The sequence below is a fragment of the Macaca thibetana genome, chromosome 7, assembly GCF_024542745.1.
Source record: "Macaca thibetana thibetana isolate TM-01 chromosome 7, ASM2454274v1, whole genome shotgun sequence".
Taxonomy (NCBI): domain Eukaryota; kingdom Metazoa; phylum Chordata; class Mammalia; order Primates; family Cercopithecidae; genus Macaca; species Macaca thibetana.
In genome coordinates this window covers 30,438,165-30,459,676 of record NC_065584.1, presented here as the reverse complement: position 1 = coordinate 30,459,676, position 21,512 = coordinate 30,438,165, and the positions used below count along the sequence as shown (strand labels likewise).

General features: G+C 50.0%; 2 protein-coding genes across 6 annotated transcripts in view; both read left to right on the top strand.

The window, feature by feature from the left end:
- Window positions 1-21,512, top strand: part of TMEM63C (transmembrane protein 63C) — a 143,933-nt gene that overhangs the window by 64,142 nt on the left and 58,279 nt on the right. For 3 of the 5 annotated variants that reach the window (XM_050798702.1, XM_050798697.1, XM_050798700.1), the window contains exon 2: window positions 18,085-18,244. The exons of 1 other annotated variant lie outside the window; for it this stretch is intronic. The gene's annotated coding sequence lies outside the window, so the exon portion shown is untranslated. Of the gene's footprint in view, window positions 1-2,676; window positions 2,946-18,084; window positions 18,245-21,512 lie in introns of those variants that run through there. One more of the 5 variants, XM_050798698.1, reaches the window with a different exon arrangement.
- On the top strand, window positions 6,583-14,974 carry LOC126959124 (60S acidic ribosomal protein P1-like). Its single transcript, XM_050798072.1, has 2 exons — window positions 6,583-6,616; window positions 14,501-14,974. Exons 1-2 carry the CDS (start codon window positions 6,583-6,585, stop codon window positions 14,923-14,925), a joined length of 459 nt encoding a protein of 152 aa, XP_050654029.1. The 3' UTR covers window positions 14,926-14,974.

Here is a 21,512-nt window from a genome sequence, read left to right as displayed (position 1 = left end):
CCTCTCCCCTTCCCTCCCCTCCCCTCTCCCCTTCCCTCCCCTCCCTTTTCCCCTTCCCTCCCCTCCCCTCCCCCCCCTCCCCTTCCCTCCCCTCCCTTTTCCCCTTCCCTCCCCTCCCCTCTCTCCTCCCCTCCCCTCTCCCCTCCTCTCTCCTCTCCCCTTCCTTTCCCTCCCCTCTCCCCTCCCTTCCCCTCCCCTCTCCCTTCCCCTCCCCTCCCCTCCCCTCCTCTCCCCTCTCCTCTCCTCTCTCTCCCCTCTCCTCTCTTCTCATCTCCTCTCCTTTGTGATGTAGGTCTCCCTATATTGCCCAGGCTGATCCCAACCTCCTGGCCTCAAGAAATCCTACTGCCTCAGCCTCCCAAGTAGCTGGGTTTACAGGTGTGAGCCACCACACCTGGCTTCTGTTCTCCTTTACTGTATCTTTCTTTTTTTTTTTTCCGAGACGGAGTCTCACTCTGTCACCCAGGCTGGAGTGCAGTGGTGCGATCTCAGCTAGCTGCAACCTCCACCTCCTGGGTTCAAGTGATTCTCCTGCCTCAGCCTCCTAAGTAGCTGGGATTACAGGTGCCTGCCACCACGCCTGACTAATTTTTGTATTTATAGTTGAGACTGGGTTTCATCATGTTGGCCAGGCTGGTCTCGAACTCCCGACCTCAAGTCATCTGCCCACCTCAGCCTCCCAAACTGTTAGGATTACAGGCATGAGCCACCGCACCTGGCCTCTCTTTATGGCATGTCGTTGATGTTTATCAGGTTTCTCCTCTAGGACGTGGATGGGGTTGGGTATGGGTTTAACAGCTGCTGTGATGATGAAGCAGAGAAGGAACAGACAAACCGCTTCTGTTGAGAATTTATGCTGTCCCACCAGACTATGAATAGCATAACTACAGCAACAACAATGAATCTTTGCAGAGCATTTATTTTGTATACGATATTTCATTTAATTCTCACAATCACCCTTTAAGCTTATGATTATTGTTTTTTCCCATTTTCCATATGCAAAAAAAAAAAAAAAAAGAAGAAGCACAGAGAGGTTAAGTCCCATATTTAGGTGGCCCAGCTGGGACTGAAACGCAGGCAGCTAGCATTCCCAGCACTATTCTTGTATTGATCTGGTTTGTCTTTGTACCCGCCAGTCTTTATCCTAGAAGAGGAGAATACAAGTGTCACGGCAGAGGGGTCTGAGACCCCAACTAGCCCAGCCCTCTCAGAATTACAGATGAGAGGGAAAAACAGAGAGATCAAGTGAGCTACCCAAGGTTGCACAGCATGATAGCCGCTAAGCAAGGGCTGGAACCTAGACCCTGATGCCCTGTTGCCACTGAAGAATAGATGGTCAAAAGCCTTCCTGTCCCGTGAATGAAAAAGATAAAAGAATGAGTGGGCCGGGCACGGTGGCTCACGCCTGTAATCCCAGCACTTTGGGAGGCTGAGGTGGGCAGATCACGAGGTCAGGAGATCAAGACGATTCTGGCTAACACGGTGAAACCCCATCTCTACTAAAAGCACAAAAAATTAGCCAGGCGTGGTGGTGGGCGTAGTCCCAGCTACTCGGGAGGCTGAGGCAGGAGAATGGCGTGAACCTGGGAGGCGGAGCTTGCAGTGAGCCGAGATCGAGCCACTGTACTCCAGCCTGGGCGACAGAACGAGACTCTGTCTCGAAGAAAAAAAAAAATGGAATGAGTGGGTGAGTGACTGCATAATGGATAGACTTTGACGGAATGTGTCTATGTGGCTCACCCTTGGGTCTTCCTGGGGTGGCTGGGTCATGAGAACCAGGGGGTCAGAGGAAGAGGGAGATGACCAGGGTGTGCCAGTCTGGCAGGGTTGTGTGGAAGGGGGTGCTCTGCTGATGGTTATGGGGAAATCAACCCATGAAAGCATAACCAGACTTTGAGCCCATCCTCTGGCACCTCATGACCTTGTGTTCACACGGCTTCCTCTGTGGCCTTCTTATCATATTGCTAACAGCGCTAACTGGTGAAAGGGCGTCACTTTCAGAGAGCGCTGGGCAGTGGCTCCTCTCCCACTAGCTGTCTCCCATTATCTGGTACTGCGAGTGCAGATAATGTCTATGACATTAATGTGCCTAGGCTCCTGCCTGGGAGGGAGAGGCTGTTTACTACTGCCCCTTGTTTTGCACACTGATCTTTGGGGGTTGCAAACGCTGGCACCTGTCCTCAGGGTCAAAACCAGTGTCTACATAGCAGAGTGGTCAGGACTTTGATGAAACTCTGAGACCTGCAGGAGTGTGGCCCACCGCAAACTGGAAATGACCCAGCCCACTCCCTTGGGCCTCCCGGGTGGGGCTGTGGCCAACTGTAGATGGCTCCTTTGTTGGGGAAGAAGGAGTCTGGGTAGCAGCTGGGTACCAGCCACTGGGCTGGTGCCAGGACCGGGTCCTTGGGCGGGGCAGAGGGCTACCTTTGTGGGAGTGGGGTGGCTTTTCTTGCTTCTGGCTGATGGGACTAAGGAGACTGGGAAAGGGGACAGGCCTCAGGGAGGGCGAGGGGAGGTGGCAAAGGAGCTGCCCAGGCCCAGTGCATCAGGGGAGCTGAAGCAAGCTGGAACCAGGGACCGGCAGCCTTGTGCGTTTAAGATGGTAATTTGCAGATGGTTCCTGGTAGCTACAGGGTCTCTGAGGCGGAGCCTGGGTCTTCGCGTAGGATCCGCCAGCCCGGGTTCCCCCGCAGGTCAGAGGAGCCTTGGGGCGGGGCCAAGGTTGGCCCCTGCTTGGGAGGAGCCGGGATGCCTCTCTCGTGGTGATGCAGAAGGGAATTTGCTGACACTCCCTTGCCAAGTGGGGCTGGCTTCGCCCGGCCGGCGAAGAGGAGGACCCGCTGGCAGTCTCCTCCCAGGTGGGGAGCGTGGAGCTTGTCACCGCAGCCTGGCGGCCTGAGCGCCGCGCCTGGGGCTGGGGCCGCGGTGCTGAGGACGCAGATGTGGTGAGCACGCGACGCGGGTGCAGTGACCCGGGCTGGTCGGGCCGGGAAGAAGGGGCGCAGGATCCAGGTCCCGCACGGGGAGGGGGCGGGGAAGGATTGCTTGTTTCTGTGCTTTCTGAGACCTTGCATTGGGAGGGATGGGGGTAGGGGAGACTGCGCCACAATCCCTTGCCACGCTGGCTGTCTCTAGCTTGTACCCAGGAAAGGGTGGCCTGAGCCGCCCACCCGGGAGGGCGTGGCGTTAGTAGACCGGTCTTCACTGGGTGGGGGGATGGAGGTTGGTAGGAGGTTTGCTTGCGGGGTCCCCGGCCTCCTGCCTGACAGCCAGGTGGGAGTTACCGCTCTGGGCTACCCTCTCCCCCACCCAGGGATTCCCCGGGGCTCTGCCGCCCACTCTCTGGGCTGGGACGGGAGGGGGCAGTCTGCTCCGCCGTTATGGGTTATGACAACGTCACTGCTGCGCTGCTGCCGGGCTGGCTGGGCTCCTGGTCCCCCAGGGGAACAATGCCACCCTTTCCCCATGTGCTTCCAAAGAAAGGCTCTTGCCTCCCTACTCGCCCTGGCCTTGAGAGAGAAACATTGTGTTTGGATGAAGGCCTTGGGGAAACTGAGGCCCAGGGGTGTTGTGGCTTGACCAAGGTCACTGAGCAGGCCCTACAGAGCTGGCCTCCCAGGCACTGCCTTCACCGAATGCTCTCTGGAGGGGCAGGGGCCCTTCTTCCTCTCTAGACCCTGGGGCCTCCCCCCACCCCAGCACCACATTTCCTCATTCCTGAGAATGCCAGGAGTTGCAACTTCTGCATGGGGCTCCAGGGTATCATGGGTGTAAGCAGGAATTAGATTGTCTGGGACAGGAGAAAATTGCTCATGAAAAACACTCATCTGAGCAGAGGGGGTGTGAGCCTGTGCTGTTCTTCTGGGTTCAAGGAAAGAATGAGAGTTGGCTTTGAGGAGAATGCCCGTGCTGAGGGGGACAAGGAGATGAACTTTCTCTTTCAACAGCCTGCAGCACTCCAGGAAGACGTGGTTTCCTTCAAGAAGGGTCCATCTCTTAGCACCACCCTCTGTGATCACCTCATCCTCGTTCTCTCTCTGGCCCCTGTCCCTGGGAGAAATGGGCTACATTCCATCTACTGCCCTCAGAAGTGAACTTTCCCCTTAGAAGTGAATTCACCTTTTTCTTCTCCCTGGGACAGATGACTTTCCCTGGAGGGAAACTGAGGCAAGGAGAGAGTGACATTTTAGAGCTGGAGCCAGATGAGGAAACTGAGACATGGAGGGTGGAGTGAGTTCTGCAGGTCTCTTACCTACATGCAGGTCTCCTGACTCCCCAGCCACCAAAGGGCAGACTGGAGGGGCCTCTTCCTGTCTTCTCTTTGCACCCCACAGTCCCAGCACTGAGAAGCTGAGGCTGCGAAGGGCCTCCTGACGGGTGTGGAGGTCGATGACAGGGGACAGCACCGGCATTTTCTCCTTCAAGATATGTTTTTTAGTTTCTTGGGAAAGAAGCAGCTTGAAGAGGGGAAATGAAGTCCCTTGGTTACCTTCCCATCATGCCCCCACAGGGGTACACAATTTCTGTAGGCCTGTCGGAGCCAAAAACAGGCATCCCTCCTGCCCAAGTGCCAGCAGCTGTGAGCATAGCTGGCTGGGGAGTGGGGATCCACAGGTAGAGGGACTTCAGTTATCTCCCTGACAGCATCTCCGGATGGGGGGTTTGGGCCAGCACCTGTTTGCCCCAAGAGAAAGGAGTTGCCATGTGCCTGGCTCATGAATTGCTCCTTTTCAGATACCCTCTGAGCACAGCACCCCTGAAGCTGGCCCCTGCTGGCTTCACAGGAGCCTTGGGTTGCATGATGACCACCAGGAGCTGCTGGGGTGACCCTGTGGGAAGGAATGGGGTTCCCAGTAAACCAGATGGGAGCCAGCTGCTTGTGGGATGACTGTATAGTGCCAGAGAGGAGAGGGCCTACCATACTGGAGGGAAACTACACAATATGTGTCCCTCCCAGCTAGCAGAGAAAGGGTCAGGCCTCAGAGAGGCCCCCTGGTGAGAACCAGACTTAAAGAGCAGAGAGCCTGGACCAAGCGCCTCTATTGGCTGGCACTCTGCCCTCAACTTCTCTACCTGATAGCTAGACATGAAAACACCTTCTCCAGACGGGTGGGAGGGCTTTGGAAACTTGTCAAGTGTTTGTTACGATGGGAAGTATTATTCCTGGAGTCTCTGGTCTAGGTGGAAGCCATCTGTTTCCTGCCTCAATGGCGGAAACATGGTTGTTTCTCCTTCAGAGGATGCCCTCTCCCTCTGTGGCCAGCCTAGAGCACCCTTCTAGGCTGGGAAGGCAGGTCAGCCCTCCCCAGCCCACTTCAAGTAGTGCTTGGGGTCTTGAGGAGTTTCCTTCCCCTATCCCCAGCTGCCCATTACATTTAACATATTTAACAGGATGTTCACCCCTGTAAAATGAGGGTGTCTAGTGGCACAGTGGAGCTTCCTACAGGCCTGTACCTTCTCCACTGCCTCGACTCTCAAATCCCACGAACTCTGCTCTGATTCTTCCCGGGGAGCGGCGGGTGGAAGAACCATAAAGATAATGGGCATAAAGTGCTGGGAGCTGTTTGCACAGAGCGTCCAGTTTGCAGGAACCCACGTGGTGCTCGCCACGGGCAGGCTCACACTGGGAAAGGCTGTGATGAAAGTGCTCAGCGGAAGTGCTCAGCTTCCAGTGAGATCAGCAGCTTTTAGTGCCCTGTTTTGCCTGAGGTGGGGCCCCGATGCTCACTCTTCTTTCCTCTCGTGGGAGAGCAGTGGTTTTCACAGCTTACACATCAGCATGGGTGGTGTAAATGGAACTCCACATTCTTGCCCATGAGTTGGCTGGTGCAACTCCTGCAAGGTAGGGTTACAGCAGGAGCTGAGATGAGAATGTGGGCAGCTCATGAAGTATGGTGTGTCCTTGCTCTAGATCTGTCTGCATTGCTCAGGCCCAACCGAGGGTGGCTCTTAAGAAGAACAACGTGTGGCCAGTACTCCATGTTCTGTGTTTCTAGGGCAGGATATGTACTCAAGCTGCCACATTCCTTGCCAGCACCCCTGGGACTGGTGCTGAGACATGCAGAGGCAGAGTGGGCGGGGAAGGGGTGCCTCATTGTCACCTCCTCCCTCCTTCTAGTCATTAGGAATGCTTCCCAAAGGGAAACCAAAGCCTAGATCTGCTTAGAAAGGCGGGACTAGGACCCAAGTGTCCTGGGCTCCCACCTTCTGCTTTTCACAGCCTTCCACTCTGCCGTTTGACACGAGCACCCTGAAGATGAGATGGGAAGAGCTAGGCTGGCGGTGAGTGAGTCATGCCCAGCCCTGTGCCTGTAGACCTTCATTCCTGCCAAGCCAGGGCCTCTGGTGTCCTTAGAGGATCAGAGGCAGAAAGACCAGGCCGGCTTCCAACAGGAAACCAAACTGTCCCCTCCCATTACTAAGTGGCCTGGCCAAGCAAGGTCCTGAAGACAGAAGCCTTCTCCTCACTCTGGCTGGGTCTTCTCAGAGTTGTGCCCAGCCAGGGGCATGCTGGCCTCAGGTCATGGAGTCGCGGCAGAAGAGAAAGTGACCCTAAGGTCTTTGGAGAGATAGGTGGGCAAGATGAAGCTGTGCGTGGTCCGCTGGGATACTGGCTGTCTGTTGGGTTTTGGGTGTTGAGGCCTCATTGCCTTGAGGTGTCTGAGTGGCAGTGATTTGGCCATAGGCTAGAAACGCTACAGAGGGCAATGGAACATAGACACAGGGCCCTGTGGGGAAATCAATCCTGCTTTGATGGGGGGGCATGGAAGCACAGAGGACCTGTCACATATGGACTCACTGCCTGGGGGAGCACTTGGAAGCTGCATTCCCACCTGTTTCATTACCTGCTCACTTCACTTCCGTGAGTCTTCCATTTGCAACATGGTGAAGCAATTCCCTCCACACAGAGCCATTGGGAGGATGAATGGGAGGAAGCGGAAAGGTGCCCAGCATGGTGCTTGGTAACCAGGAGTCCCCTTCTTTTCATTTGTTCATCCCTCTGCCTGCTGAGTGGCCAGCTGTCCAGGGACCTCTGGGATGGCAACCATGTTTTTTTGGTTGTTGTTTTTTTCTGAAACAGAGTCTCATTCTGTTGCCCACTCTGGAGTGCAGTGGCACTATCTCGGCTCACTGCAACCTCTGCCTCCCAGGTTCAAGCGATTCTCCTGTCTCAGCCTCCCGAGTAGCTGGGATTACAGGTGTGCACCAACACATCCGGCTAATTTCTTTGTATTTTTGGTAGAGACAGGGTTTCACCATGTTGGCCAGGCTGGTCTCGAACTCCTGACCTCAGGTGATCCGCCCATCTCAGCCTCCCAAAGTGCTGGGATTACAGGAGTGAGCCAACATGCCCAGCCAGACCATGCTTTTCCGATGACACCAAACAATGTCCAACAATGTCGACTGCTCCAGGCACTGTTAAAACTGAACTGTCTCCTTCAAAAAGGCTTCAGGCCATGCATGGTGGCTCATGCCTATAATCCCAGACTTTGGGAGGCCTAGGAGGGAGCATTGCTTGAGCCCAGCAGTTCAAGACGAGCCTGGGCAATATAGAAAGACCCTGTCTTTACAAACAAGTGAAAAAATTAGCCAGGCCTGTAGTCCCAGCTACTCAGGAGGCTGAGGTGGGAGGATAACTTGAGGCCAGGAGGTTGAGGCTGCAGTGAGCTCTGATCGCACCACTGCACTCCAGCCCAGATGACAGAGCAAGACCCTGTCTCAAAAAACAAAACAAAACAAAACAAAAAAAACAAAAAGGCTTCTCACATCCCTGAGGACCTGGCAGAGGGGGAATCTTCTTAGAACCAAAGGGGTGTGTGTGTGTGTGTGTGTGTGTGTGTGTGTGTGTGTGTGTCTGTCTGTCTGTGTGGTGTGGGCAGGGAGTGTCCTTCCATACAATGAACAAGCTGTTGCTGGACCAGGGACCCCTCCTTGGCTGGGGCCTCATGTGCCCAGGAGTGTCAGCTAGGCCTGGCTTGGGGAGACCTTCTCAGGCAGCAGAACAACAGCCTGAACGATGAGCCTGGCTTGAGGCCCTGGAGCCACTCAGCGGCCTCACATTCCCTGTCATTACTCCTTAATCCTCTCCACGCCTTAGGAGAGAAAGCAAATCTGAGTCACCCGCTCAGTAGATTCGAAAGCTGTGGCTTGACAGGTTGTGACAGCCACAACCACACTCACACACCAAAGCAGCAGAACCCAAACTGGGGCCGTGGCCAGCCTGTGTCCAGGGGAGCCATCTGTGCGCTGTCCTCCCAAGCACAGCTGACACATCCTGAGCTCACCTCTTACTGCTGGGGCTGGTGGTTTTGCTGAAGTTGCTTGAGACAAAAGGACTTGGAAGAGAAGGTCGTGCATTTCTCCCCTTCCCCTCCACTCTGGGCAGGGAGCCCAGAACCAGGTTCTGCTGAAGGACATCTCGTGTCTCGGGAGCAGGGAAGGTGGAAGGCTAGGATTCCCACCCGGCCCCCACCTAGATTCCAAGGGGCTGAGCCAAGGCAAAGGAAGGGGACTTGGCCTAGCCAGGCCCAGGCCTCACACTCCATGGAGGGGCTCCTTGGGGCCCTGGCCCAGGCACATGCATACAGCTTGTGCTGCATGGAGCAGCCAGGGAGGAAGGGACAGGAAGCCCCTGGCCTGGATCACAGAGCTACCAAGTGGAGGAGCAGAAGGAGCCCCAGTCCCAGTGCCCTCTTGTGTGGCTGGGGAGGGAACCCAGACCATCACAGCCGTGATCTGTTCCCAGAGACAGGGACAGAGGAGGGGAAGTGAGTGGGAAGGGCAGGCTTTCCGACTCAGTCCTATCCCAGGTCCTGGTGTCCCCGTGACTCTGCCCACTTCCCCTGGGAGTGACCTTTGAACCCAGCTCTGACCCAGAGGCTGCCATTGAAGGCTCATCTTGGACTAAGCCCAACCTTCCTTTTCCAGTGAGGCTCCCTTCCCACATGCTCTGCTCCCACTCAGGGGTTATTTGTGTGTGGGGAGGGGAGATGTGTCAGATGCCCTTGAAGTTTTTACGAAACACACATGCCTGGCTTTTCTGCCCCATCTCACCCCAGCTCGGCTAAGAACCATTGCTGTGGCAAATCAAACATGCCCTGGACTGTCTGAGCCACTGCCTCTCCCCATCCCAGTCCTGGTCCTTATCTCTATCCTCATCTGTTCATCTTCCTGCCCTTCAAAGCCCAATTCAAATGCTACCTCCTTGATGAAGCCCTCCCTGGATCTCAGCCAGATGAGATCTTAACAGCCTTGAATGCCCTTAACACATTGTCTCTCTCTTCTGCTAGAGAGTGAGCTCATCCTTTCACTTTTCTAGTGTTCCTTGAGTGCCAGTCACACAGAGACCCTTCAGCAATTCATGGGGAAGGGGATGGGTAAACAAGGAAATGGCTTAATGACAATAGCTTGAAAAACATCATAACATTCTGTGAAAATAGCAATACAAAGCTCCGTGAGACATTCTGGCAAGAATGCTAGTAAAGCTGAATGTGTATATGCTTTATGACCAATGGTTTCACATCTAGGTATACATTACCTAGAGAAACTCACACATGTGTTCAAGGAAACAGCTCTAAGGGTATCTAGGGCAGCAATGCTTGAAATGCAAAAAGAAGAGGTCTTGGCTGGACTCTGTGGCTCACACCTGTAATCCCAGCACTTTGGGAGGCCCAGGTGGGAGGATTGCTTGAGCCCAGGAGTTTAAGACCAGCCCTGGCAACATAGCAAGACCCTGTATCTACTAAAAAAAAATTAGCCAGGTGGGGTGGTGTATACCTGTAGACCCAGCTACTTGGGAGGCTGAGGTGGGAGGATTGCTTGAGCCCAGGAGTTTGAGGTTTCAGTGAGCCATGATCACGCCACTGCACTACAGCATGGGCAACCAAACAGAAAAAAAAAAAAGAGAGACCTCAACCTCAATATCTGCAATAATAGAATAATGAATAAAACTGTGATACTGTGGCCGGGCGCGGTGGCTCACGCCTGTAATCCCAGCACTTTGGGAGGCCGAGACGGGCGGATCACGAGGTCAGGAGATCGAGACCATCCTGGCTAACATGGTGAAACCCCGTCTCTACTAAAAAATACAAAAAACTAGCCGGGCCAGGTGGCGGGCGCCTGTAGTCCCAGCTACTCGGGAGGCTGAGGCAGGAGAATGGCGTAAACCCGGCAGGCGGAGCTTGCAGTGAGCTGAGATCCGGCCACTGCATTCCAGCCTGGGCGACAGAGCGCGACTCCGTCTCAAAAAACAAACAAACAAAAAAAAACTGTGATACTATGCAGCAGTTAAACTATGTGTAATTGGGGAATTTTATTTTGTATAAATTATACCTTAGCAAAGCTGATATATATGTACATACACATATGGATACATTCTGTATTAACATGAATAAATTTCAAAAACAGTGTTGCAAAGAAAGGAAATTTCAAAATAATACCATTAGTGAAACTTTAATTTTCTTTCTTTTTTTTTTTTTTGAGACAGGGTCTTACTCTGTTGCCCAGAGTGGAGTGGTGCGATCTTGACTCATTGCTGCCTCCACCTCTCAGCCTCAAGCGATCCTTCCACCTCAGCCTCCCGAGTAGCTGGGACTGTAGGTGCACACCACCACACCCGGCTAATTTTTTTTTTTTTTTTTGTATTTTTGTAGAGATGGGTTTTTGCTACGTTTCCCAGCCTGGTCTCAAATTCCTGGGCTCAAGTGATCCACCCACGTGGGCCTCCAAACATGCTGGGATTACAGGTGTGAGCCACTGTGCCTGGCTGAAAATTTAATTTTCATAAAAATCACAAAACAGTACTAGCTATGATTTATGGATTTACTAATTTCTCTTGCAATGCCTACCAAGCTGATGCTTGTAGTGCTTTGGAGAGAGTAGGAGCTGAGACTGAAAGAGGAAAAGGAAGGGCTTCTAACCTGTCAGTAACACTTCATTTAACAAAGAATAGCTGAAGCAAAAATGACAGAATGTTTACATTTGTTAATTCAATTGGTTTAAATGAATTGTTCGAAGTTGAAGAAAAGTAATCTAAGATGTCTATGGAAAGGTGCCGACATCTCCCTGGGGAGTCAGGAAAGGGTCCAAGAGGAGGTGATAGCTGGGTGTGAAGGACTCGGGGAACTGGCAGGTTTCACTGGGGTGGGGGAGTTGGGAAAAGCAGCCGTGGGGGCTTAAAGCCAGGGAATACCTGTGCCGGCTCTTTGCACGTCTGAAATGTTTGTTGACTGACTTTGTATCAAGCTGTGCCTCGGCTGCCCTCTCATCCCCTTCTCTGATTTCAGCTGTTCTATTTCTGAGTTGTGTACATAGTAAATAGAGTCCTGGGGGAAAAATCATGTGTCATTTTATGATTTTTTAGAGATGAGATAATCTAATGGGGGTTAGGAGAGGATTGAGGCAAATATACAAAATTGAACATTAAAATGGGGAAATAGCCGCTAATACAGAGAAAATAGAAAGAATTATTGTTATTATTATTATTATTATCATTATTGGTACTGTGTTTGGCCATATGTAAATCCACTTGAAAACCAGCTGAAACTGATGATTTTCTGGGAAAATGTAAATCATCATTTTGACATCAGGAGAGGTAGAAAATCCCAACAGACCAATAATCACTGAAGAAACTGAGTTTTCATAAAATTCTCCTCCAAGAAAATTAAGGTTCAGATTACTTCTAGTTTCTATCAAATCTCCAAGGCACAGATAATGCCAATGTTATTTAAACTGCACCAACTACACCAAATCACAGAGAAGGAGAGATTCTAAATTATTCTATGAAGTACGAACAGCATGGATACCAAATCTTGTCAAAGACAGCACAAAAGGAGAAAAATGACTGAACAATCTTATGAATAGTAGTGCAAAATTCATAAATAGCAACAAATGGACTCACACAGCATTATGTTACAAAAATGAACATACCACAAGCAAGTGGGGCTATATTCCAGAAATGTAGATTCCATAGTAGAAAAACTGTTAATGTAATTGAACAAACTAATAGCTCGAAAGAAATAAAAAATCATACAAGCAACTTCATAAGTGCTAAAAATGTCTAAAATTCATTCGATAAAATTCAACATGTCTCTGATTTTAACTCCTATGTCATAGGAATAGATGGATATTGCTTAACATGATTTTGTGTATGCCTGTGTGTGCTTGTGTGTGTGTGTGTGTATTCAGACATAAACACACAAGGAAAGAATGACCCCCATGACTGTAATTCTTTAATACTACTCTAGGAGTACAAGCCAACACAAATTTTGAAAATATAAGTTAAAAAAGTGCTAAATGTATCAAAATTGTAGACGATAAGATTGATGACCTGGAGAAAAAGGAACAAGATTGTCAACTGAAAAAAAATTACAAATAATAAAAGAATATAACAACATGATTGGTAATAACTATTAGAAACAAAAATATATAGCTTGTCTGTATATAAACAGACTTTAACTTTTTAAATATAATGGAAGAAATTTAAAATATCAGAAAAAGTGCTAAAATAACCAGTACTAAGTCTAACCAGAGGTGGCAGGAGCAGCTCTTAAGACTACTTCATTCTTGGTTCCCTGGCACTTGGAACAGGGCCTGACACATAGTAGTAGACATTTGTCAAATGATGGAACTGCTTCCCAGATTGATAAACAAAGCACACTTAATATGCAATAATAATAATAGTAAACACCACCATATAGTAGTGGCCGCTGTCCTGTTCTTTACCTGTAGCCTAAGGGGTGATCTGTCCTGGAGAATGTTCCGTATGTGCTTGAGATAATGTATATTCTGCTGCTGTTTGTAGGAGTATTTTGCATATGTCTGTTAGGTCCAATTGGTCTATAGTGTTGTTCAAGTTCTCCATTTTCTCTTCTCTCCTTCCTTCCTTCCTTCCTTCCTTTCTTTCTCTTTCTCTTTCTTTCTTTCTTTCCTTCTTTCCTTCCTTCCTTCCTTCCTTCTTTCTTTCTTTCTTTTTCTTTTTCCTTCCTTCCTTCCTTCCTTCCTTCCTTCCTTCCTTCCTTCCTTCCTTCCTTCCTTCCTCTCTTTCTGTCTTTCTCTCTCTCTCTCTCTCTCTCTCTTTCTCTCTTTCTCTTTTTATTTCTTTCTTGTTTCGCTCTTATTTCCCAGACTGGAGTGCAATGGCACGATCTCAGCTTACCGCAACCTCCACCTCTTGGGTTCAAGTGATTCTCCTGCCTCAGCCTCCCGAGTAGCTGGGATTACAGGCATGCGCCACCACACCTGGCTAATTTTGTATTTTTAGTAGAGATGGGGTTTCTCCATGTTGGTCAGGCTGGTCTTGAACTCCCGACCTCAGGTGATCCACCTGCCTCAGCCTCCCACAGTGCTGGGATTACAGGTGTGAGCCACCGTGTCCTGCCTAGTTCTCCATTTTCTTATTGATCTTCTGTCTGGTTGTTCTATCCATTATTGAAAGGAGTACTGAAATCTCCAATTATTATTGCAGTGTTGTCTATTTCTCCCTTCAGTTTTGTCAATATTGCTTCATATATTTGGGTGCTCTGCTGTTAGGTGCATATGTATTTGTAATTGTTATATCTTCCTGGTGAATTGACCCTTTATCATTATGTAATAGCCTCCTTTGTCTTTTGTGGCAGCTTTTGACGGATACAAATACTGCCATCCTTGCTCTCTTTTGGTTACCATGTGCATGGAATGACTTTTTCCATCCTTTCACGATCCACTTATGTGAGCCTTTACATCTAAGGTTGAACCTCTTGTGGGCAGCATATATTAGCTGCATCTTTCTACACCCCTTACCTGTAATAACTCATTTAATCCTCACAATAACTCCATGCAGATGGCGTTATTGTTATCTCCATTTTTAGATGAGGAACCTGAGGCACAGAAAGGGTAGGCAGCTTATCCCAGGTCCAGTAGAGTGGAAATTTGAACCAAGCACTCGACTCTGAGTTTATGCTCTTTGTATCCATCCTCCTTCATAGTCAAATTGGAACTTTGAATTTAGAGGGAGGATTGTTGGGTAGGGGAGCAGGAAATGGATTATTCAAACATGACTTTGGGACAACTGTGTAGCCCCTTGAAAAAAATAATAAAGTTGAGCCCTACCACAATCCCTGCATCAAAATAAATTCTGGAAGTGGCAAATATATTTTAAAAAGAAAGAAGAAAGCCAGGTGTGGTGGTGCGTGCCTGCAGTCGCAGCTACTTGGGAGGCTGAGGCAGGAGAATCACTTGAGTCCAGGAGTTCAAGGCTGCAGTGAGCTATGATTGTGTCACATAAGTACTCTAGCCTGGGCAACAGAGTGAGGCCCTGCCTCAAAAAAGAATAAGACAAAGACGAAGGAGGAGGAAGAAGAGGAGGAAGAGGAGGAAGAAGAGGAAGAGGAGGAGGAGGACGAGGAGGAGGAAAAACAACAACAACAACAACAGGAGGAAGGAGAAGAAGAAGAAAAGGAGAAAGAAACCTTCAAGTCCCTTTCCTGCCGCGAAGGTGCTCCGTCCTTCCGAGGAAGTTAAGGCCGCGTTGGGGTGAGGCCCTCACTTCACCCGGTGACTAGCACTGCGTCCGGCAGCGCCAGCCCCACACTTGCCCGCGCTGTGGCCTCCGTCTCCGAGCTCGCCTGCATCTACTCGGCCCTCATTCTGCACGACGATGAGGTGTCTGTCACGGAGTATAAGATCAAGGCCCTCATTAAAGCAGCCGGTGTAAATGTTGAACCTTTTAGGCCTGGCTTGTTTGCAAAGGCCCTGGCCAATGTCAACATTGGGAGCCTCATCTGCAATGTAGGGGCCGGTGGACCTGCTCCAGCAGCTGGTGCTGCACTGGCAGGAGGTCCTGCCCCCTCCACTGCTGCTGCTCCAGCTGAGGAGAAGAAAGTAGAAGCAAAGAAAGAAGAATCCGAGGACTCTGATGATGACATGGCCTTTGGTCTTTTTGACTAAATCTCTTTTATAACGTGTTCAATAAAAAGCTGAACTTTAGAAAAAAAAAGAAAAAAAAGAAACCTTCAAGAATACAAGTGGAAAATATGGGCAAATACTTTCATGATTCTCAAATGGGAAAGGCTTTTTAAGCAAGTCCCAAGGATGCCATAAATAAAGTAAAAAAGAGATGAATGACAATTTGCAATACACATGACAAGAAGTCAGTTGCCTTAATTTAGAAAAACTTCTTAAAAAAAAAAATCAATAAGAAATTAGAAAGGATGGATGCAGACAAGTCACAGAAAAATAAGTGCAAAGGCCGATCAGTCAATAAACATGAAAACATGTCTGTCTTTTTTGACAACTGAATTACAAATTGAAACAAGATACCATTTTTAAACTCACTGTAAAAATCCAACAATCTGATCATGCACACTGTGTGAGGGTGGAGAAAAACAGGCACTCATGAGTTGCTGGGGCAGAGAAAACTGGTTCACCCTCATTGGAGGACAATTTGGCAATATCTGTCAGAATGTTAGGTTCACGTAAGTTTTGACCCAGGGATATCCTCTAGCTGGCATCATACATGTGCACAAAGATATAGAGTCAAAGAGGTAGGCTGGGCGAGATGGCTCACGGCTGTAATCCCAGCACTTTGGGAGGCTGAGGCAGGCAGATCACCTGAGCCCAGGAGTTTAAGACCAGCCTAGGCAACAAAGTGAGACTTCATCTCTACAAAAATTTAAAAAAAAAATTTAGGCTGGGTGCGGTGGCTCATGCCTGTAATCCCAGCACTTTGGGAGGTCGAGGCGAGCGGATCACCTGAGGTTGGGAGTTCTAGAGCAGCGTGACCAACATGGAGAAACCCCGTCTCTACTGAAAATACAAAATTAGCCGGGCTTGGTGGCGCATCCCTGTAATCCCAGCTACTTGGGAAGCTGAGGCAGGAGAATCGCTTGAACCTGGAGGCAGAGGTGGCAGTGAGCTGAGATCGCGCCATTGCACTCCAGCCTGAGGAACAAGAGTGAAACTCCATTAAAAAAAAAAAAAAAATTAGCCGGGCATGGTGGTGGGTGCCTGTGGTTCCAGCTACTTGAGAGGCGGAGGTAGAAGGATCGCTTGAGCCCAGGAAGTTGAGGCTGCAGTGAGCTGGGGTTGTACCACTGCACTCCAGCCTGGGCAACAGAGTATGACGCTGTCTCAAAACAAACAAACAAGAAAAAACAAAGATATTCATTACAGAGTATGATGCTGTCTCAAAACAAACAAGAAAAAACAAAGATGTTCATTACAGCTTTGCTTGTGCAGCAAAAAATGTAGAAATAACCTAAATATCAATCAACAAGGACAGATTCACAGAAATTGTAGTGCATTGGTTCAGTGGAACACTAGGAGCTATTAAAAGAATGGAGGAATCTGTCTGTGTGGTATGCAGAGATGTGTGATGTATGTTAATTAGCAAAGCAAATGTAAGTACAGGGAATATGTTCCTGGTTGGGTTTAAAATAAAGATGCAGGCATAGATAGACGTGTGTGTGTCTGTGTGTGTGTGTATGTATGTTCATATTTCTGGAAAAACTTCTCAGGAAAATTTAGGAAATGACGATATTTATGTTGGAGAGTGGGATATAGGTCTGAGATGTCCCTTCATCCATCCATGCCATGTTTCTTTTTCCTTTCTTTCTTTTTTTTGTTTTTGGAGATAGGGTCTTGCTCTGTCACACATGCTGGGGTGCAGTGGTGCTATCATGACTCACTGCAGCCTCGACCTGCTGGGTTTAAGCAATCCTCCCACCTCAGCTTCCCGAGTAGCTGGGACTACAGGCGGACATCACCACACCCAGCTAATTTGGTTTTTTTTTTTTTGTACTTTTTGTGGAACTGGGTTTTTGCCGTGTTTCCAAGGCTGGTCTCTAACTTGCAGGCTCAAGTGAACCTCCCACCTTGGCCTCCCAAAGTGCCAGGATTACAGGTGTGAGCCACCATACCCAGCCTAGATTTCGTTTTCATTGTGTATTATTTTGAATGGTTTGATTTTTTTCCCCTAAGCATGTTATTTTCAGAATTTAAAAAGCATACTTAAAGCCGGGCAGGGTGGCATGTGCCTGTAATCCTAACTACCTAGGAGGAGGAGGCAGGAGGACCATTTGAGCCCAGGCATTGAAGACCAGCCTGGGCAACAGAGTGAGACCCCATCTCAAACAAAACAAAACAAGAATATTTAAGAAGAAACAAATTATAAGGGGGAGAATACCAGTTAAAATGTCTCACCCTGAGCTTTGTTTTTAAATTCGTTTCTCAGTGGTTCACTTCTTATTGCATTCACAATTTCAGATGTGGGCGGGCCCAAGAGATCACCGCCAATCTTTATTTTGTCCGTGAGGAAAATGAGAGCTAGAGAGGGTTTAGCAAGCTGCTGGGGCTCCCTGGCTAGCCTGACTGCAGAGACCAGGCTCCTGTGATGCTGCTTTCAGGAAACGGACCAATGATCCCTTTATGTGGATTATAAAATCATCCTTGGACTTGTCTGCCCTTTCCCAGTGTATCGTCCACTGAGTCTTACTTCATGGGTACCCATGTGGGGAACTTGTTAAAATGTAGGTTCCCAAACACCTTCCTGGAGATTCAGGTTCAGTGGGTCAAGGCAGAGCCCTTCCACCTGCGTTTCAGCAAGGCCTCCCCCTCCTCCCGCAGATGATTCTGAAGTGGGTGATGTCTATGACCCCTTTGACCTCCCCCAGCTCAGCCCTGCTGGCGTTGTCTGTGCATCTAGGCTGAACACCCCCACACCAGCAAGGGAAAATGGGGTGCTCTAGCTTAGCAGGGGAAGTGACAGCTGGTGCCTGGGCTCCCAGTGCAATGCTCTCCCCATGGCCCCCTCCTCACAGCTCATGCTCTGCTGGGTTGAATGGTAGCCCCTAGCTCACCCACCCAGGCTTGGGCACTGGCTGGCCTGGATTTGGAACTGGGGCAGGCTGGGGGTCATGGATGCTTCCGGAGTACCCCTCACCCCATTGGAGCTCCCCAAGGCAGGCCTTGTGGGAGATACTGACAAGCACATTGGAGCTGGGAGGGGCTTGGCCAGCTTGGGCTTGGGGAGGAGCTGCAAGGAGGCCAGGGAGGACTGGGATGCACGCCCGCCTGCCCTGAAAGGGTTCTGTTGTCCCTGTGCCATAGATCCTTGGAGGAGCCTCCCTCAGGGTCAGGAATCAAGCGGGGACACGGCTGAGCCACTCAGAAGCACCTTTTCCTGGGGACTGATCAAGAGGAGGGAAGGTCCTATAACAGCCCAGGGGCCACGGGGGGCCTGAGCCCCAAACCTCAGCTGCTGTTCCAGGTAGGTGCCCCTGGCATCATCCCATCACCCATCAGGGCTAAGCCCTAGCACCAGCTCCCCACCTTGAGCCTAGGAAATGTGGCCATCCTGGCCGCCCCATGGCCTGCAGCTCTCCAGCCAGCACTTGGGCAAAGGCCCTCCCTAAGCCCTCCTAAACCCACAACCTGCCAAGAGAGGGGCAGGAACGGCCTAACCCCATTCCGAAGGGCGCTGTCCCAGGTGACCCTGCCCATGAGGCCTGGGAAGGGGCGGAAGATGCTCTGGTTTTGGTTAGGATGTCCTCTGTCCCCTAGAAATTCCCCTGGGGCTGAGCTGCTAGCTGGGCCCCCGGTGGTTCTTGCCCAGCTGACTCTGGTTTGGGGCAAGCCCAGAATCCGGCCAGGCATGGCTCTTCCAAGAGTTCCCTGACTCTTGACACTTTTTCCTCTAGGAAAGGATTAAGACAGATGGTATCTTCATAGACTACTAGAGCTGGGGATCTTAGAGGTAGAATCCAACCGCAATCTCTTTTTACTTCTCAAGCATTACTTATATCAATAGTGTAGTTTCCAATGTTGTGGTTGAACATCTCAGAGGAATCAGGTGTAATCTTGTCAAAACAGCGCGGGAAGCCCTTTGGCTTTGGACAGCCCTTCCTGGGCTCATTGGCCTCCCTTTGCCCCTCAGTCCAGCCTGTGCCCCACGCTCCTCTTCCTCTCCTTCCACCTTCCCAGTTACCTCCAGCAACTCCTTCCCCCTTTGCAAAAGGAACATTGACAGTGGCTGGACATTCCAAGCTAGAAGGTATTGAAGCTAGGTTAGCATCTAAGTGAGGCTTTCTTCCTTATTTAAGTAAGTAAATACATTAATAAATAAATCTTTGAGGAAGGATTAGAGAGTCTGGGAAGCTTTCCAGAGGAAGCTCTAACTGTGATAAGACTTCTCTATTTGAGAGTGTCTCAAATCTCTCTTACATGAAAGAAGATATTATCCTGCATGGGGTGTTGGCCAAGAACATCGTGATTGTTGCTGTTTTTGACAAAAGTAATCTTAGATATAGTTCTTTACGTCCCCTTTATAATTTCCTAGTCCTTTCTTGGGAGAGCCCTCCAGCGCAGGGAACCTTAGCTACAGGCAGTGTGTCACTTCTGTTCCTCTGGCCATTCCCAGGCCCCAGCCCTATGCCAGACAGTTGTTCAAGATTACTAGAAGAGGGGCCGGGCGTGGTGGCTCATGCCTGTAATCCCAGCACTTTGGGAGGCCGAGGCGGGCAGATCACGAGGTCAGGAGATCAAGACCATCCTGGCTAACACAGTGAAACCCCGTCTCTACTAAAAATACAAAAAATTAGCCGGGCGCGGTGGTGGGCGCCTATAGTCCCAGCTACTTGAGAAGCTGAGGCAGGAGAATGGCGTGAACCCGGGAGGCGGAGCTTGCAGTGAGCAGAGATCGCTGGGAGGGGGAGCTTGCAGTGAGTGGAGATCGCGCCACTGCACTCCAGCCTGGGCGACAGAGGGAGACTCCATCTCAAAAAAAAAAAAAAAAAAAAAAAAAAGATTACTAGAAGAGGCAGCGGTGGAGCCAGATGGGTTCACATCCCAGCTCAATCACCTACTAGCCTCGTCATCTCTATGTATTTCTGTCTCTTCATCTGTAAAATGGGGTTAACAATAGTACGCTAGGGTGAAGATTAACTATGGTAATATCTGTAAAGTGCTTGAAACAACATCTAGCACCCAGTAAGTGCTTAACACATTAGATCTGATCATTGCAAAAGTCTGTTCTCTCCCAGCCATAGTCTGCTGCCTGGTCAACTTCCCTAAGGCACAGTGCAGACATCCAAGTCCCTGGCTCTACAACCATCCGTGGCTCCCCATTGCCTAGTTAATGACTATGCTCTAACTTCACTTTAAGGGCTTGAAGGCAGAGACAGATATTGTTTGCCTTGCATGTAATAAGGAATCAGTAATGTTTGTTGGGAGAGGGTTTCTATCCTCAGGGTGGGTGAACTGAGTCCCTAACGAATGGAAGTGCAGTCACCTACAGCCAACATCTGGGGGTTTGATCCAAGCTCTTCTACCTCCCCAACCATAGCCTGGCCAGGAGCAGACCTGGATATGGGGCCCTGGATCCACACACAAGGCTAGGGATAGTTTCCCTTGGATCCACTGGGTCTGCAAATGCAGTGAGCCCTATTTTGGGCTCCAGCCTTGGTCCACATCAGGGTCAAGAGAGGACATTTGGCCATTGCCCAGACAGACAGTGACCGCAGTTATAATGTGTACTCTCTGATGAGTTCAGGCCAGGCAGCAGACTTGACATCATGGTCCTCATTCATCGTGGGGCTGTGGCCAAAACCTTGGCTCCCATGGCTCAAGTGGGAAGCCTGAGGCCAGCAGAGACTGCCTATGATCTGGCATCTTGGACAGAGAACTCAGCTAGCTCCATCCTGCATCTCAGCCCCTGTGGTGGAAGAGAGGCCACACACTATGGAGGAACAAGCCCTGGGCTGGGGCAGGACAGAACAGCATTTGAGACCAGCCTCCTCATCTGGTGGAGAGACCTCAACCGTGTCAATGAACTTCTCTATTTTCCCATCTGTGAAATGGGGAGGATAACACCCGCTTCGTAGAGTCGGGGTGACGGCAAAATGGTGCAAACTGCCCAGAGCCACTGCATGCATGGAGTGGGCACTTGGGAATTTGCAGCGATTCTGATCAGACCGTCAAAGTTGTTCTCCAGGTTGCCGAGTGGAGCTGTTTCAGTCCTGACTTCCATCTTTCCTTAGGTGGGGAAATTGTCCTCGCCTGGCCTCCACGCTGAGATAAAGGAAAATAGTGGTGGTTTTGGCAGAAGCAGGAAACAGTTCAAATGTTTCCAGACTCCTGGCAAGGGTGGGAAGTGCGGGAGGGAAGCAGCGCAGCTCTGCCTGGTGTTCTCAGAGATTTTTCCACTTGGAGGCTCAGTGCTGCCAAGCCCAGGAAGCCAGCAGTGAAGGGACAGGAAGGGGGCAAATCAGAGCATGCTGGTTCCTGCAAGATGGTATTTTTCTCTTTATCCACTTGAAAAATGAACGAATCTATTGGGATTCCAGGTACTGGACTAGGCAGCAGCAAGTAAAACAGACATGACCCTGCCCTCAGGGGGCTTTCATTCAAATGGAGCAGATAATAAACAGCGAATTATGGATGATGTATGTTAGAAGGAGATAAATGCAATGGGGGGAAAAACACAGAGAAGGAAAGGGAAAGCAATCAGCAGTGCCAGAGGAGCTGCGTTATTAAATAGG